This window comes from Stegostoma tigrinum, chromosome 24, assembly GCF_030684315.1.
Source record: "Stegostoma tigrinum isolate sSteTig4 chromosome 24, sSteTig4.hap1, whole genome shotgun sequence".
In the NCBI taxonomy this organism is placed as follows: Eukaryota; Metazoa; Chordata; class Chondrichthyes; order Orectolobiformes; family Stegostomatidae; genus Stegostoma; species Stegostoma tigrinum.
This window is the reverse complement of record NC_081377.1, coordinates 29,183,649-29,202,084: the sequence shown is the minus strand read 5'-3', so window position 1 is coordinate 29,202,084 and position 18,436 is coordinate 29,183,649. Positions and strand designations below refer to the sequence as shown.

The following is an 18,436-nucleotide window of genomic DNA, read 5'->3' as shown; positions in this document are numbered from 1 at the left end:
CTGCTACTCATCTGCAACCTTGTATTTTTGTCACAATTTGAATTACTTTTGTACATTTCAGCTAACAGAACATCTACTTACATTGTACACATGGGAACCTCTGGCTTTGAGTGGCTCCTGTGCGATTCAACATGAATCTGAAACAATCCTCCAAAAATGTAGTCCCCAGACAGCTGAAGTTGCATCCGGCAACATTCTGCATCATATCTGTTAGCGAAAACTTGCGCAGTAAAGCACCTCACAAGTAACATAAGATAGAACATCATTAATGTTAAGAAACATGCTGTTAGTGTCAGCTGTTTAGGTGCTTTGAACAATGGCACCATGAGTTTTGTATCTACTCCACCATCAGCTTAGTTTGGAAATACAAGTACACAAGAGTATTTACCTAAGAGAATATCATTTACATAAAATTAAAGCAAGGTTGTTTGTGGCTTGCAATACATAATTTTGAATGTGAATGGTGAGGCTAAACCTCAATCATTGCCCATATTTCGACACTTGAGGTGAGGGGGAACCACTTCATGGGACAGAGCGAATTCACCCTGAGGTCCTCATACCTATGCTACAGAATTTTAAAACTTTCCGGGCTAGGTCACATTCTACGTTGCTTTACCTGTTTGTCCCACAAGCTAGAAAAAGTACGTGTGTCCACCTCATTTTTGCTCCTCTTTTCATTTCGGCTTTCTTCTCACTTCTACACTTTTGATTCTCCCTATCCAACTTTCTTTCAGGTTTGTTCCCTTTTGCATTTCTGTCACGTCATTTCTGTTTTGTTTATTCTATTTTATCATTTCTGTTCATTTTATTGGTGCTCAAAGTGTAAATTATTGTCTGTCTGGAGTGGTCCTGAAGAAGTGGTATAGGAGCTTCATTTAGATGGCTACAGTCCGTGAAGTGATAGGAACACACAACGCAGCAGGAAGGAAAAGAAATAGTTGTCTGAGTCAGGATCATAAATCACTTGGAGTCGGTAGTGTTCCCACAATTTTGCTGGTCTTCTCCTTTTCAATAATAACCTGCATTTCTATTGCATCTCTAATATATTTTAATATTTCAGGACGCTTCACGTACACATAACTAAGTAAACAATGGATACCACGTCTCTTAAGACAATATTAAGACACATGAACAAGAACTTGGCCAAAGTGTTAGGTTTCAAGGAACATCCAAAAGGAGGACAGGCAGAGAAAATTAAGAAGCAAATTCCTAAATTTAAGGTCGAGGCTGCTGAAGATATGTTTGGTGAAGGTGGAAGAATTAAAATCAAGGTTGTCCAAAAAGTTAGAAGCAATAGAGACTGGAGGTGTTGAAGGGATGAGTGACTTGAAGGGGTAGATGACAGAGATAGGGTGCGGTAATAGGGGAGGAAGATGGCGGTGATAAGATTTGTTGCAGCGTAACTGGCCTGTTGGGAGTCTGGGCTCAGTTGGCTAGCACGGGGAACAGATTAATGCCAACAGCATAAAGTTCAATTCCCATTCTAGCTGAGATAGATTTAGGGCCAGTTCCTGGATGCTACCCATAATAATAAATCACAGCAGATAATCATGAAGGGCGTTCCCTCTGGCAGGGGACAAAAGAATATCCAGTAGATTGTACAAACTGCAGGCACTCTCAGTTAGCAGTGAAAGACGGACACTGAGGAAGATTTTTGAGCATTGTCATGGCTGCTAGTAACTTGGGAATGGTGGTTCATTACATTGCTGTTGGAGAAGGTTTAAGCTTGGCAGGGGTGCGGGAACCAGGATAAAATATTAGAGAGCAATATCAAGTTGTACAGAATACTGGGAGGGATGAATAGTCCTGGAATAGGGAATAGTAAGTCACTAAGTGAAGAAAGAATAAGAAAAAATGTAATAGAGCCTAATTCAAAGTTACAGTGCATAATTGTGAATGCATACAGTGTTGTATCCTTGGGAATCATCGCGGTCACACTTTGAAGTCTCTTTAACTCTGTACTTCCACTCCATAACATGACAGCCATTGAAATAAATAATCTTCAATAAAAGCTGACTTAAATTTCTCAAACCCCGATAAGTTTACATTAGATTAGATTTCCCACAGTTACTTGTTAAAAGTTAAATAATTCTTGCTGTATATCCAAAGCCTTGTCAATCCAATATTGCCTAATTTTATATTCTCCAATATAAATTTTCAAACATGAATCAACTTTATTTATGTTGATATAAAATGTGTACTGTTCAAACATTTGGTTGAACAATTATTTAACAAGTTGCATGTATTAATTTTCAAAAAAATATGAATTTTGTACTACTGGTGATCATGGTACAAATACTAAAGGCTGAATTTTACTAAAGATCAGCCATGTCTCAATTTCAGGGTGTTTCATAGAGGGGTTCTTTCACTAAGCTCAATGAGTTCTCTCACAATTTTACACTGTCAACCTCATTACATCTGCACCATCTCTCTACTGTGCCATGTTCATCCTATCAACTGTCAAGCTCTGGATGTTCTCACTACTATCAAGGCTCCCGCCACCAGCTTTGTGATTAAAGGTTAATAAAGAAAATGTTCCAGGCCAATTGCTGTCAGCCAGAAATAGTCCATCACATGGCATGTAGAAAAAGAAAAGTTTCTGAGGGAACATAGGCGTCATGGGTGACACTCTGTAGCAAATAGAAGCACTCATTCATGACTGTGTTGCTACCTTTGAGATCACCTCCTGATCGACTGACATTGTAACTACAAAAATCAAAGCTACACCGACGACCTGTCCTTAGCCATGTACACTGTTAGAACCCTGTCTATAGGAGTGGTATTCTTTCCCTAACATTCAGGGCAGCATAACATAGCTATCTTCCAGGATTCACCATGGCCCACACCCCACAACTGACTTGGAAGCGCAGCCCCCAGCTACTGAGTACCCAGACCACCTACTGATCTCATGCACTTCCTGGCTGATTTACCATTAATCTCATGTTTGGTTGTACTGGACCTGCAGGACTGCCCTTAGCCCACTCCCTGTACTATGATGATCAAGAATGGCTCTCACTGACTACTCCTAGTGTCCAATTAACCAAGTCCAATTCCCTGGAGTGATATTGGAGTGATCTACTATGCCAGTGCCCCTTGACTGACAACCATACCCTTTGATTTGACAGAGGATTAATCTCCTTAGACTTTGAGCCATGGCCATTTGGTAGAAACACTTTCAATGAATTTGCCGCAGAAGCTGCAGGCAATGCTGCAGGTCTAGCACTGATGTAGCATAAAGCAGCATGTCCTTCTCCTGACTGATCTCTGCTGACAAACACAACAAGCTGCCTGGCTTTGTGTCTGCACTAAAAGGCAAGGCAAGAACGGAAGGATAACCTGTAAGTTCTGAATGGCTTGGGAACATGCAAAAATCCAAACTGAAGCAGGGGTGCAGAGTAGGTGCAGAGTGAGTGAGTTAGAAGTAAGGAAGCTAACAGCCTGAGATGCAGTATTTTTTCCAATGTATTAGCTGAATGCCTGTCTCTGTGAACAAAGTGACCTGGTAGAATATAATGTATGGTGCCAATGTGCTCCAAAGTGCGTGCTTTAATGGTGAATTTTATTGCAAGTTAGTCCCAATGAACCATGATGCTATGGCAAGGCTGGAGTGTGTCTGATGCCAACCTCTGGACAGGGGGTGCAGGCGGTTATTGCCCATGGATAGTACTGGGACGTTGGAGACAGTTGGCCAAGGTGGAGGCCTGGAGGAGCAGGGGGTGGGCTGGAGCTGCCCAACTCAGCTGGGTAACCCCTCGGTCCCTGAGTCTGACTTGCATGCTGGGAATTATCGCTGCCTGATGTCTCTCTGCCATGTAAGGAAATAGGAACTTGCATTGAAATGAGGTGAAATTAGGTACTAATGGGATATAAAAAATTGCAGACAGACATCTTGCCACTTGCTGGTGAGATTCTCATTTCGCTGTTAAAATCTTGGTTGGAAAGTCAGACTTCCTTTACTCTGTGAAGAGAATTTCATATTTCCAATCTCACCGCATTTTCCCACATGACTCATCACTGACCGCTTTGGTCCACGGTCTGGGAATATTCAGCCCGGATTCTTACTGCTAATGTTGAAATGATACAGTAGGCAATTTGTGTTAATATTGACAACAGTTCCTGTACAAATTTGAAAATGCAAATTCACAGCATAAATATTCCTAACTGGGAATAGGATGATTAATGAGTTTGTATAACGCTACTCACCAGAACTGTGTTTACCTAAACAAAGCTGCACACCTGCTTACCCTTCTGTTTGGCAGGTTAATCATTTCCTTTTTCAAGGAGATATGTGTTTTTTTTATTCATTCTCAGGATGAGGATGTTGCTGGTTAGGCAGCATTTATTGCCCATCCCTAATTGCCCAGAGGGCAGTTCGGAGTCAGCCACATTGCTGTGGGTCTGGAGTCACATGTAGGCCAGACCAGGTAAGGACTGCAGCTTCCTTCCCTAAAGGACATTAGTGAACCAGATGGGTTTTTCCTGAAAATCGACAATGGATTCACAGTCATCACTAGATTGTTAATTCCAGATATTTATTGAATTCAAATCCCACCATCTGCCATGGCGGGATTCAAACCCGGGTCCCCAGAATATTAAAGATAACAAAGTGTGAAGCTGGATGAACACAGCAGGTGAAGCAGCATCTCAGGAGCACAAAAACTCTCTGATGAAGGGTCTAGGCCCAAAACATCAGCTTTTGTGCTCCTGAGATGCTGCTTGGCCTACTGTGTTCATCCAGCTTCACACTTTGTTATCTTGGATTCTCCAGCATCTGCAGTTGTCATTATCTCCCCAGAATATTATCTGGGTCTCTGGATTAACAGCCCAGCCATAATACCACTAGGCTGTTGCCTCCCCATTGCAAGGAGACCAAAGTTGGGAACTAAATATTCAGGGGCATGTGACTTTCCAAAAGGAGAGACAGAAAGGAAATAAGCCATTTAAGAAAATGGTTGATGGCTTGCAGGAAAAATATATTCCAGTGATGAAGAAGGATTCTAGGAATGTTGGCATTATTAGTGCAGGGTAGAATAAGTTAGATAGCAAGACATAACCTTGAATCAGAAGAAGTAGAATCCATATGGTTAGGGGTAAGAACAAAAAGAAGAAGGAAGACACTGGTAGGCATAGTCTCTGTGCCCCTAACAGTAGCTTTCTGGTGATACAGAGAGCAAATCAGGAGATAATGAGGGCATGTAACAAAGGCAGTACACTAATCATGGGTGACTTTAAACTTCATGCAGATTGGCAGCGGAAGCCCTGGGGAAGAATTCACAGATTGTATTTGGGACAGTTTCCTAGAACAATATGTTGTAGATAAAATCAGGGATCGGGTTATTTTTGGACCTGGTGTTGTGTCGTAAAGCAGATTTAATAAATGATGCCCCAGTAAAAGATCCCCTCAGAAATTGTAACAATAATGTGATAGAATTTAGCATTCAGTCTGAGACAGAGATGCTTGAGTCAGAAACAATGGTGCAAAGCTTAAGTGAAGTTAGTCACAGGAATGAGGGCAGAGCTGGCTGAAGTGGACGGGGGAAGGAGCTTAGCAGCAAAGAGAAACAATGGAGATGTTTAAAAAAATAGCTAATGGCTCACAGCAACAATATATTCCAGTGATGAAGCAGGATTCTAGGAAGGCAATTAATCAACCATGGATCACCAGGGGGGTTAAGGATAGCATCAGGCTGAAATAAAAAATATTTAATTTGGCAAAGATTAGGATGAGGTCAAAGGTCCAGGAAAGTTATAAAACCACAAAAAGATAACCTGAAAGATAATAAAGAGAGAGAAAATAAACTTTGAGGGTAAATTTCCAAGTAATATCAAGACACACAGCAAGAATTTCTTTATATGTGTATAAATGAAGAGAGAAGACAAAGTGAATAAAGTCCCTTTAGAGAGTGAGGCTGGGGAAATAATGATAGAGAATCAGGAAATGAATAAATACTTTACATCATGCTTCATATTAGGAGACACTAGTAGTATCCCAAAACTACTGAAGAAAGAGAGGATACAAACACAATAACATTCAATGGCTTTTTGGAAGCAGCTTGTGGTAGAGCCCACTAGGGAACAGGCAATACTGGATTTAGTGTTGTGAAATGAGGCAGACAGCAATGGCAGGAGTTTCTGGAAATAATTCAGGAGACACAGCAAAAATTCATGCCTAGGCAAAAGAAGCATGGCACAGGGAGGATAAAACAACCATGGCTGACTAGAGAAGTCAGGGGCTGCACAAAAGCAAAAAAGTGTATAATGTGTCGAAGGGCGGTGGGAAACCAGAGGATTGGGAAGCTTACAAAAACCAACAGAAGGCAACAAAACAAAGGAGGGAGAAGAGTTCAAAAGGAGATAAGCTAGCCAGTAATATAAAGGAAAACTGTAAGAGTTTCTTTAGACACATAAAGGGCAAAAGAGAGGCAAAAGTGGATATTGGACCGCTGGAAAATGACACTGGAGAGATAGTAGTGGCGGACAAGGAAATGGCTGAGGAACTCAAAAAGTACTTTGAATCAGTCTTCACTTTGGGAGACACAAGTAATATCCCCAAAATTCAAAAGAGACAGGGGGCAGACCTGAGTATGGTGGCCATCACCAAGGAGAAGGTACTAGAAAACTAAGTGGCCTATAGGTGGATAAATCACCTGGACCGTTTGGACTATTCCCCACAGTTCTAAAGGAAATAGATGAAGAGATAATGGAGGCATTAGTGGTGATAGTACAGGAATTTCTAGCATCAGGGAGGGTGACAGAGGACAGTAAAATTGCTAACATGACACCCCTATTCGAAAAGAGAGTATGGAAAATTATAAGTTGATTAACCTCAGTCGTGGATAAGATTTTAGAGTCATTGTGAAGGATTACATTTCTAAATACCTGAAAGTGCATGGTAAAATAGGGCTAAGTCAGTATGGCTTCATAAATGGGAAGCCATGCCTGATAAATCTGTTGGAATTCTTTGAGAAAGTAATGAGCAGGTTAGACCAAGGAGAGTCAATGGATGTTATCCACCTGGGCTTCAAGAAGGCCTGTGACAAGGCGCTGCACTGGAAGCTGCTGGGTAAGATAAGGGCCCATGATATTAGAGGCAATGTACTAGCATGATAGAAGATTGAGTGTCTAGCAGAAAGTAGAGAGTGGGGTTAAAAGGGTCTTTCTCTGGATGGCAGCCGGTGAAAAGTGGTGTTCCACAAGGTCAGTGTTGGGACCAAAACTTTTTACTTTATACATTAATGATCTAGATGAAGGAACTGAGGGGATTCTGGACAAGTTTGCAGGAAATACAAAGATACAGAAAAAAAGGGACAGGTAGTATTGAGGAAGCCAGGAGGATGCAGAAGGATTAGGACAGGTTAGGAGAGTGGGCAAAGAAGTGGCATTTGGAGTACAATGTGGGAAAGTGTGAGGTCATGCACTTTGATAAAAAGAATAGAAGCATAGACTATTTTCTAAATAGGGAGAAAATTGAGAAGTCTGAAGTACAGAAAGACTTGGGCGTTCTAGTCCAGGATTCTCTCAAGGTAAACTTGCAGATTGAGTTGGTAGTCAGGAAGGCAAATGCAATCTTGGCATTTATTTTGAGAGGACTTGAATATAAAAGCAGGGATGTACTTCTGAGGGTCTATAGGGCTCTGGTCAGGCCACATTTGGAGTATTGTGTGCATTTTTGGGCCTCCTTTCTCAGGAAGGAAGTACTGGCTCTGGAGCAGTTTCAGGGGAGGTTCACGAGAATCATCCCAGGAATGAAAAGCTTAATGTATGAGGAACATTTGAGGACTCTGGCATTGATATCAGGTATGGAGGGACTACGTTATGAGGAGTGGTTGAGTAGGTACTGTATTTGTTGTAGCTTGTACTCATTGAAATATCAAAGAACAAGAGGTGTCCTGATTGAAACGTACTAGATTCTTAGAGGACTTGACATGGTAAATACAGAAAGGTTGTTTCCCTCTTTGGGAGAATCTAGAACCAGACAGTTCTGATCTCAGAATAAGGAGTCAGACAGTTAAGACACAAATAAGGAAGAATTTCTTCACTCAGAGGGTAGTGAATCTGTGAAATTCTTTACCACAGAAGCCAGTTGAGGCTGAGTCATTGAGTATATTCAAGGCCGAGATAGATTTTTAATAAGGAAGGAAATGTCTGCGTGGGTTTCCTCTGGGTGCTCTGGTTTCCTCCAACAAAGATGTGCAGGCTAGGTGGATTGGCCATGCTAAAATTGCCTGCACTGTTCAGGGGTATGTGAGTCTGGGTGGGATGTTCCTATGGGCAGTGTGGACTTTTTGGGCCGAAGGGCCTGTCCCACACTGTAGGGAATCTAATCTAAAGGTTATGGGGAAACAGCAAGAAAGTGAAGGATCAGCCATGATCGCATTGATAGGCAGAGCATAGATCTAATCAGCAGAGTGCCCTACTTCTGCTATGTTGTCCTATGGCCATATGAAACCTGTAAAGGAAGGCAGTTGTAGGCAGGGGTGTGGAATGCCTGTCAGTCAGTTGCAGCTTTAAGACTACCAGCATTATATTAGTGCCGGATATTAAACACCTGCCCAGAGTGACATAAAGTGGGAAGATATGAGTCACAGTTCAATTTCCTGCCAGAATCTATGCTTTTTGTTGCCTACAACCTAAACCCTAGAATTCCCCCAACAAACCATTCTGCCACTTCCTATCTCTCCTCCTTTAGTAGGCTCTTTAACATCTACTTCTTTGACCAAACCTGTCCTGATATTTCTTTATGTGTCTTAGGGTCAAATTTTGTTTTCACATTGATTTTCTGCAGTGTCTTTGGGTAGTTTTTCCTCATTAAATGTCCGAATATAAATGCAAGTTGTCAGCCTGGAGGTTCATTCACTAATATTCACTCGTTAGTGTGAGTAGAATTGAAGTGAACTGTAAGAATGCAGCAGACTGAAACAAGTAGGGGTTCACTGTTTCAGGAAAGCGAATTGTGTCTTTCTAATATCAGTGAATAAACTCCTTTCAAAAATTGTCCACTCCCCTCTCCATTAATCTATTGTGTATTGTTTTCTAGAGCTCTCTCTTACTGAGGTAAGTTTCCAACAATATGGAGACTTTCAGACCTTCAGCCAATATTCACACATGAAGTTTGACTCTGACACCGAGAATTAGTGATCACGATAGTTATCATTGCTGAAAGAGGCACTGAGGTAGATGATCAGTCATGCGTAGGCTTGATGGGCTAAATGGCCTTTTGTTGTTCTTACGTTTCTAGAAAACACCCATTCAAACTGATCCACGTCCTGATATTAAGGACAGAATAAGTGGGACATAGCTAAAATATCTGCCTGTTGCATGGCTATCATCTCACCTTTCAGCAGAAATGGGTGCCAACAGTTTGGACAAATACAACTCTGAACAACACGTTGTTTTTCACCACACTGGCCTCCTTTGCATTTTTTCTGCCTGAAGTGCAATGGTTTCCCAGCAACGAGTGCAGGTGGAACCGATTAGTCAAACAAATTAGTCAAAATTTGGATGAAATATTCCATCTTGCACCTTTATTTGGTTATTAGATTCATGTCCTTGGGCAGTTTATCCCAACTTCAAAGGTGGTTATTTAAACCTGGCACCTACTGTGGGTCAGTGGGCGCACTCCTAGCTCTGAACTAGACAAATTGTGGGCTCAAGCCCCACTCCAGAGATTTCATCATAAACTCCAAACAAGCTGTGCAGTGCTGAAGAGTGCTACTCTGTTAGAGGTGCTGTCTTTTAATTGAACTGTTAAACTGAGGCCCTGACTGCAGCCTAAAAGTCTTACAGTGCAATGTTACATAAAGCAGGAAAGTTCTTCTTAATGTCCTTTCTAATTGTTAACCATTAGCCAGATTATCCATTCATTGTCACATTGTTGTTCGTGGTAAATTGCTGTGCTAAAATTGGCTGCTGTACTTTTCATTTTGACTGCACTTCAAAACCACTATATGGCTGCACAATGCTTTAGGATGCCCTGAAGTAGTGAACGGTGATAACTAAATGCAAGATCTTTCTTCTGCTATGAGCGGCAGAACCCCAGAATTACATCAGGGCTTTGATTTTAACTCAAGTGAATGACTTTTGTGAGAGTTAAGCTGGCTGTGGTATCTAAAGTAGATCCCATCACCAGCACATGGGAATTTTGTCTAAAAATCATAATGATTCTCCATATTGCCAAATTAGTCCTCGTGCATGTGCAGTCATGGTCCTTGACGTCAGCTGGCCCAGCACAGACTGCAGTGTGCCTGCACATATGACACTGATGAAGCAGAGCTTCCGTCCCCAACTTTCCTCTTTTGTCAAGGTTTAAAATTGAGGCTAACAGTTGTCGAGTGAAAGAGGAGCAAGTAATCAATGAACTTACGTTACTTTGAACAGCTGCTTTTAAAAGTTCCTGTTATATATTCACAAGGTTGTGTTGTATCTTATGATTGAATATCTCAGAAAAATGCAGAGATAATTCTTAGCTAAAAATTATTTATTAAACTTTAAAGCATCTACAAACAGATAGGATTTGCACATAGGCTTGGTCACAGCTCAGAACCCACATCATTTCTGGAGTATTCCCAGGTGTTGGTACTTAAAGCATCACCTCCAACCACAAGCTTGGGCAATCAAGCAGTGTATAAAGATCTTTAATCAACTTGTCCTGAGATGTTATGACACATTTCTGGAGCAGGTGGGACTTGAATCTAGATCTCCTGATCCAGGGATTGGAACACTGCTACCACACCTCAACAGCACTTACAAGGATTAGTTATCAAAGTAGCTTAATCAATCACACGTGAAACAAAGCATTGACTAACTCAGTTCTTATGTGCAAACTGGCTGACAGAATAGTGGTTTGGAATTAATCTAGTTAGAAAATCTGATGAGTCTATTAGATGATTGATTCACAATTAGAAGAAGTTTGAATCATTTTATTAATGAACTGTAAAAATTACGAACAGAAAACAAACCGGAAGCGATAGACTACATTAATTACTGTGATCCTTGTCATTTATATAGGCTATTAAATTGTACAATTAATTTTGGACATGTGGAGATACTTTTAGATGTTTCCTACATAGATGAAGTAGACCTTAAATCCAGGAACGAAATTATGGGATTCAATTTATCGCTTAGCGTGTGGACATTCTGTTCGGGTCACTGTGTTGCTTGATATCTTGGGAAGAATCTAGTACAAAAGGGTTAGGGTCAAATCCCAGGTATATAATCATGTGCATAACAGAAGTAACACTGTGCCAATAATGATGCATGGAGCTGGATGAACGCTGGGTGTTTGCTGCACAGGAAGACAGGCATTCACACCTGCACATTCAGCTGGAGATGTGGAAGAAAATAAATTGAAATAGATAAAATAAATTGTATTATGTTCATCTCATGGCATCGTGCTTCAGGATGAATGGCATAGCTTTATGGACCACGCGGAGAGGTTTGCCAGAATGAAACCAGGCACCAGTGTTGGGCAGAGGCATTAGACTAGTGGTGCTTTTTCTTCTGTGAATGGGAAAGGCTAATCGATAATCAATCTGTTGGATCACACACACTGGTTGTATATTTGCTGGAATTAGTCGAATTTCAGTCCGATACAATATCTTCTGTAAGCTAATGGCAGTGTAACATCCCAAAGTTCTCCATGCAGGCTGTGGACAATTCTACCTTTTCAAATAAGTGTGGGCTCACGGCCATGTGAAATCGGTAAAGGAGGAAGTAATTCACTCTCACATTCTGAAATAAAATTACAAGGAGCACTTGTCCCACTTCATGATGTCATGTCACAATCAGAGGGATGGGGAGGGGGTACAGATTGGAGAAGATAACACCACCCTTGGAATTTTTGAAGATGGCCTTAAAGGGACAGGACCTATTACAGATTACAGTCCCAATTACTGCTCCTAATCACATTCGATAAATAAAATGTGAGGCTGGATGAACACAGCAGGCCAAGCAGCATCTCAGGAGCACAAAAGCTGACGTTTCGGGCCTAGACCCTTCATCAGATGAAGGGTCTAGGCCCGAAACGTCAGCTTTTGTGCTCCTGAGATGCTGCTTGGCCAGCTGTGTTCATCCAGCCTCACATTTTATTATCTTGGAATTCTCCAGCATCTGCAGTTCCCATTATCTCTCACATTCGATAAATGCTGCTTCGAACATGTTCTTAAAAATTCCAGCCTAGGCATCCACTACATGAAGTGGAAGGATTCAAGTGTGGAGTTTCAAATGCAACTCAGTTCTTTTTATTCACTTGTGTGATGTGAGCACCACTGGCTGGCCAGCATTTATTCCCCCCCCCAACCCCCAATACTTGCCTTTGAGAAGGTAGTGGTGAGCTGCCACTGCAGTGCATGTGCTTAGCAAGACCTACAATGCGTTTAGGGAGATAATTCCAAGATTTGGACCCAGCGACTGTGAAGCAATGGCAATATATTTTCAAATCAGGATAGTGAATGGCTTGGAGGCGAACTTACTGGTGGTGTTCCCATGTATTTGTTCTTCTAAATGGAGGTCTTCATGGGTTTGGAAGATGCCATCTAAGGCTCAATTTCTGCAATGCACTTGTGGATAGCAATCTGCTGCTATTGAGTAGATTCTTGTGGACGTGGTGCCAATCAAGCGGTTGCTTTGACCTGGATGTTGTCAAGCTTCTGGAGTGGAATCAGATCTGTACGCATCCAGGTAATTTGTAAATTTCTCTTTTATAGTTGCTCATTTTATCTGTGCCGATCAGTAGCAAATGGAGGGTTAGTCATTATAATTAACTCCTGATGTCCTTAGTGTAGAATTAGTTAGAAATTTCAGAACAGAAACTGCTTGTTTGGCCCAAGCTGTTTGCACTGGAGCTTATTCCCCACGAAGGCTTCCTCCCACCCAGTTTTATCTTACCCAAGCCTTCCTTCAAAAAACTGAAGTACTAATGACATACAATGCCATGTTTAACCTTATTTGTAAAATGAATATGGGTATAACCAAAATGATAGCACATTTAAATGGGAGGTGGAAATGTAAGACTCTCAATTAATACTTTTAATTCTGAAGTTTATTGATTGATTTCTCTTAAGCATAGGTGTTAAACAATGTGAGGTGCATAAATGGAATTAGGACACAGATCAGCCACTATCTTATTGAATGGCAGACAGATGAGGGGCCAAATGTACTAAATTTTTCCTCAACAAGCTTCAACTTGCTTTCCAAAATAATGTTACTGGGTCCTTTGTGGCCAACAGGAAGGGCAAACAGGGCCTTGGTTTAATGGCACTTCCAAAGACTGGTGCCTCCAAAATTGCAGCACTCTCTCAGTACTGCGCTGGATTTGTCAACTTTGATTACTTGTTCAACTTTCTGAAATGAGACTTGAAGTCTTTATGCCTCTGGATCAAAAGAAAGGAAAGCAATTGCAATAACATTGGATGGAAGAAGAAATTCTTGACAAGTTCATCAATAGCCACATAATCAAGACTCATTATTGGTTCAGGGCATCATTTTCATAAATAGATTCTTCATACTGTTCATTTATGGAAAATGTCTCATTTACATAAAAGGGCTCCATGTGATTTATGTTTACATATGACTCCACTACGTGTAGCTCAGTTGTGCCAGTCATAGAAGAAAGTTCAGGGGTAATCGCTGTGATGTTGGGTAATGAAGAAGCTGGGGAAACACTCTGGAAAGGATCAAACATAAAAATATTATTGGCTAAATATACAAGAATACATTACTCAGTGGATGGATATATTACTAGGGCTTGCTTGTTTTCTGTAAAATGCCCAACAGTGAATTAACCTCTCTTTAATGATCAAACCTTCATTAGTACTTGATAATAAACATTAATCAATCAACCACTTTCACTAAATCAGATTCATTTGACCAGTATGATATTGCTGTTTGTATGAGCTTGCTGTGTGTCAATTAGCTGCTGTAAATCATAAAACAAAGGATTATAAACCACCATTTTTATCACCTCCAATAGAATGCTACAGCCAGACAAATATTCCCCTCCCTTCCTTGTCAACATTCTGCAGGGCCCATTCCCTCCATGGCACTCTAATCCACACCTCCTCAATTCTCAACATCTCCTTGCACCCCCATGACACCTTGCCATGCGATCACAGAAGATAGAATAAATTCTCTGTTTACCTCCTCCCTGTTCATTTTCCAAGGCCACAGACATACCTTCCAAGTGAAGCAGTGATTCACCTGTATTTGAATCAATCTAGTATACTGTATTCGCTGTTCACAACGAGGTCTCCTCTACATTGTAGTATTCCAGCTAGCCTCAGTGTATGTTCGAAGAACACCTTATTTTCCGGCTGGGGACCCTGCAGCCTCTCAGACTCAACAGTGAATCCAACAACAGTACAGCCTGATTCTATCCTTCCACTTTTTTTTTTTACCCACCCCACATTCACTCCCGTTATGACAAGGGTTGCTTTTAGCACAGTCACCCATTCGCATGTACACCTAGACCCATTATGACATTAGAGGAGTTGCATTCAGCACAGCTAACCCATTTTCTTACTCTTAGCTCTTACTACCTCTTACCCCCACCCCTCTCCACTTCAGCTTCAGCACAAATACCACTATCTCCTGGCCACTACCAGTTCTGATGAAGAGTCACTCGACTCAAAGCGTTAACTCTGCTTTCTTCTCACAGACCTGCCAGATCTGCTGAGTTTCTCCAGTAACCTCTGTCTTTGTTTCGACTGCTGTATTTACTTTATCACAACAGTGTGTATACTTCAAAAGCACTTTGTTGTCTGTAAACCACCTTGGAATGTTCTGAAATCATGAAAGGCACTGTATAATCGTAAATTCTTTCTTTTATGGAGCCCTCAATTCAAGTTGGCCAGAGCAATAATGCAAAATTGACTCTAGTTTACTGGACTCTAACCTTCTGCTATTACAATAATGATGAATGGAGGCCTAGACTGAACACCCACAGTCATTACAACAAAAAGTTTATAACCTGAGAAGTCCATCATTTACCTTTTCCCACTACAAACATTAGATGCTCAGAGTATGTTTGCCCTTATGGGAGAGACTAGAACTCAGGGAAAACAGAATCAAAATAAAAGGTTGAACGTTTAAATTGGAGATGAAGGCTTTTTTTTTCTCTCTCAGAGGGTTAACCTTTGGAATTCTCTTCCCTAGAGAACAGTAAGGCAGGGATATTAAATATTTTTAAGGCTGACTTAGATAGCTTGATTAACAAGGGATTCAAGTATTTAGTACATAGACAGGAAAGTAGAGTTAGGGCCGCAATCAATTAACCATGATCTTATCAAATGGCAGACAATGGGGAAAGACCGACTACTGTTTCTAATTTGTATGCATATAATGAGTGGCTTATTGCATGTTTCCAGCATTTTATTTTTGCTGTTGTGGGGCATTGATGCACACAAAGTTTTTGCCATGTTTCCTATATTAGAACAGTGAATGCACTTCAGAAGTATGTCATTACTGTAAACTGTTGTGTGATGACCCAAGGTGAAACAGGAACTACTTAAATGCAAGTTACTTCAAATGATTAAAATTTACTCTCAGAGAGATTGCTCAGCTTCAAACTGATTTAACCAGAAAGTTCACTTCAAAAAGCAATAATAATTTATAATCAAAGATTAAACAGGTGTTATTAACCTTGTTAAATTTATATTCCCAGCAACCACTCATAAAGGGCATATCTTGCAGTTCTATAGCTCACTAAAAGGAAGAGCTACATTACAATGGCACCTTTCACCACTCGCACCCCAAAGCTCTTTACATCTAATTAAGTACTTTTGAAGGGAACTCCAGATTGTATTAGATTTGTTCGCTATAAATAACTACCGCTTTTTTGTAACATGCAATGGAGTGTTTGCATTATATTGATGAATTTTAAATTATCTGAATCATAAATGCAAGGAAGACTCAGTAGCAAATATGAGGAAGCATCTAATCTGAGAGTTCCAGTGGTGTATATATGTGCAATAGCAGAAACATGGAAGACATTTACAGGCAGAAATCTAATCAAGAGTCTTGCATTGTTTAGGAATAGAAAAATGGTTTACGTGGGATAGAGATAACAGGAACTGCAGATGCTGGAGAATCCGAGACAACAAAGTGCAGATCTGGTTTAACACAGCAGGCCCAGCAGCACCAACCAGGCCTAGAGGCCCAAAATGTCAGCTTTTGTGCTCATGGGATACTGCTTAGCCTACTGTATTCATCCAGCTCTGCACGTTGTTGTCCATGGTTGACCTGGATTGAGTAACAGTCTGTAATCCAAAGGTGATGTGCAAATAGTTTATGCTACAAAGAAAAGGTACCATGGAGTGGGTCATTTACTGGAATCTAAATGGGTAGCTTCACTGGCAGTGGGATGAGGTGTTGAACTTATACTTTGAATGACACATACCTGGAGCTTTAGAGGCTGGAATTTTATCAAACAACGTAAGCAGAGTTATACATCGATTATCAGATACTCAACAGTGAGTTACAGGCTGGGATCTAATCAAGGACGTGTTTTTATATTCAATAACGAATGCCCAGGAATTATTTGTCCCATATTCCCAAATGGTATTAATGCAGGACAAATTCTGTTCTATTTCTACTCCCTTTTGGGCTGGTACCATTGCAGGGATTGATGATTTGGGATATTTCATGATGAGATGTGTGACAAATTTCATGAAGCGTGATTATAACACTCCTACTGAAACTTGGAGAGTGATAGGATTTAATACGAGAAAGGTACTGTAGTGTGGGAACAAAATCCCTAGTTTTAATCTTTCATTCATGCCCATAGACCGCTAAGCAAGAAAGACTTGGACATATATAATAAATTCCATGTCCTTTGGACATTCCAAAGTGCTACACAGCCAATGCCATACATTTGAAGTATGGTCATTGTTTCAAGGTTGAAAACTCAATGGTTGATGTGCAAACAATAAGTCTTTACAAACAGCAGTACAATACTGAGCAGATGATGTCCGAGGGTCAAACATTTGCCAATACACTGGTGAGAATTCACCAGATCTTCAAAAAGACAAATGAGATATTTTACTTCCACGAAAGATGTCATCTCATCCAAAAGAACATGCCTCCCAAAAATGCGGCACTCCTCCAGTTCTGCCCCATTGCCTCTGGATTGGAAAATGTAACTACAACTCAGAGACTAACAAGTTACTGACTGGAGTACAGCTGAAGCTATTTATTAGCTTGGCCCAGTGGGTGCTGGTTTAGTTGCCTTACCCAAAAGGACCTGACTCATGCTGGAGTGCAATTCCGTGGACTGTGGTGGCATCTTCATCATGGATGCAAGCCTTGAATGTACTGCTCTCCTCACTTGGTCTCTGCTAAGTGTAGTTTGGGCTGCATTCATGAGATAATGATCAGGGACAGAAGCACTGGGCAGTGTTTCCTCTCCCTATTCCAGGATGATGGGCCAAAATATATCACCAAACTACAAATCCCCATTGTTTTATATTAGCTGACCTCAACCAAAGTGCTGATCAAATTGAGGATTTTCTGGCTCTTCATAGCCCTGTCTCACATTGAGAAATACACTCATCCTTTGAGCCACCATTGAATTAGATGCTAAAAGTACGTTTCACTATGGGGAGTCTAGAACTAGAGGACACTGACTCAAAGAAGGGGATAGCCATTTAGTACTGAGATGAGGAGAAATTTCTTCACCGTCAGCTCCGTGAATCTTTGGAGTTAATTTACTAGAGAGTGAAAAATGCTCAGTCATTGAGTTTTTCATGAGTTTAACACGATAAGAGTCAATGAATAAAGCAAGAAGGTGGATCATTCATGATCTATTGAATGGTGGAGCAGGCTGAAGTGGTGCCTGGGTGCTTCCCCCTACCTCAACCACCCACCTCCCCCCACCACTGCCCCCCCCTTGCAATTTCATACACTTGTACATTCTCACAAGCATTCTTCCCTTGAATGTTGCCTCGCACATCACTACCTTTACTCGTGCTCTTTCTCTCTTCAGTGCCAATCTTCGTTTCTCTTTAGAAAGACAATCAACAAGTAGCATCAATAAACATTGCAACAAATGAGCTATGTTGTTCTGGTAATGATGATAAATGAGTGTTCTCTCCTTCTTGTGCTTACCTCGACAGCATAGCATGATACATAATATCACCACAAACAGGGGCAGAATGATCAAAAAGTACCATTTGTATGTGTTGTCAGTTTGTTCTACTGGTATTAATGGAGCATCAGAAGCCTCTGAAAAACATATCCTGTTAATGAACAGCAATCATACAGGACATTAACAAAGTATAACAGCACAAATGATTTTTCTCAGCTCTCTCTTCTGTCATCAGTTTCTATTCTTTAGAAGTTGTTTCAGATTTGATGTTCTCTGTGTGTGTCTCTGATGTAAATTCATATAGGTTTAAATGTCTTTTTCTTATAAATTCTTGCTAGCCAAAGAGCCCCATTGATC

At 40.8% G+C, this 18,436-nt stretch overlaps 1 protein-coding gene across 1 annotated transcript in view; it reads right to left on the bottom strand.

Annotated features, from left to right (window-relative positions):
* The window catches only part of LOC125464884 (taste receptor type 1 member 1-like), a 34,109-nt gene extending 15,945 nt beyond the window's left edge, over positions 1–18,164 (bottom strand). The window contains exons 1-4 of the mRNA XM_059654429.1: positions 18,100–18,164; positions 17,904–17,994; positions 13,506–13,663; positions 82–207 (exon numbers count right to left, since the gene is read on the bottom strand). Of these exons, the coding sequence (XP_059510412.1) occupies positions 82–207; positions 13,506–13,663; positions 17,904–17,994; positions 18,100–18,164 (440 nt within the window). The remainder of the gene's footprint in view (positions 1–81; positions 208–13,505; positions 13,664–17,903; positions 17,995–18,099) is intronic.
* Between the last annotated feature and the right edge of the window lie 272 nt (positions 18,165–18,436).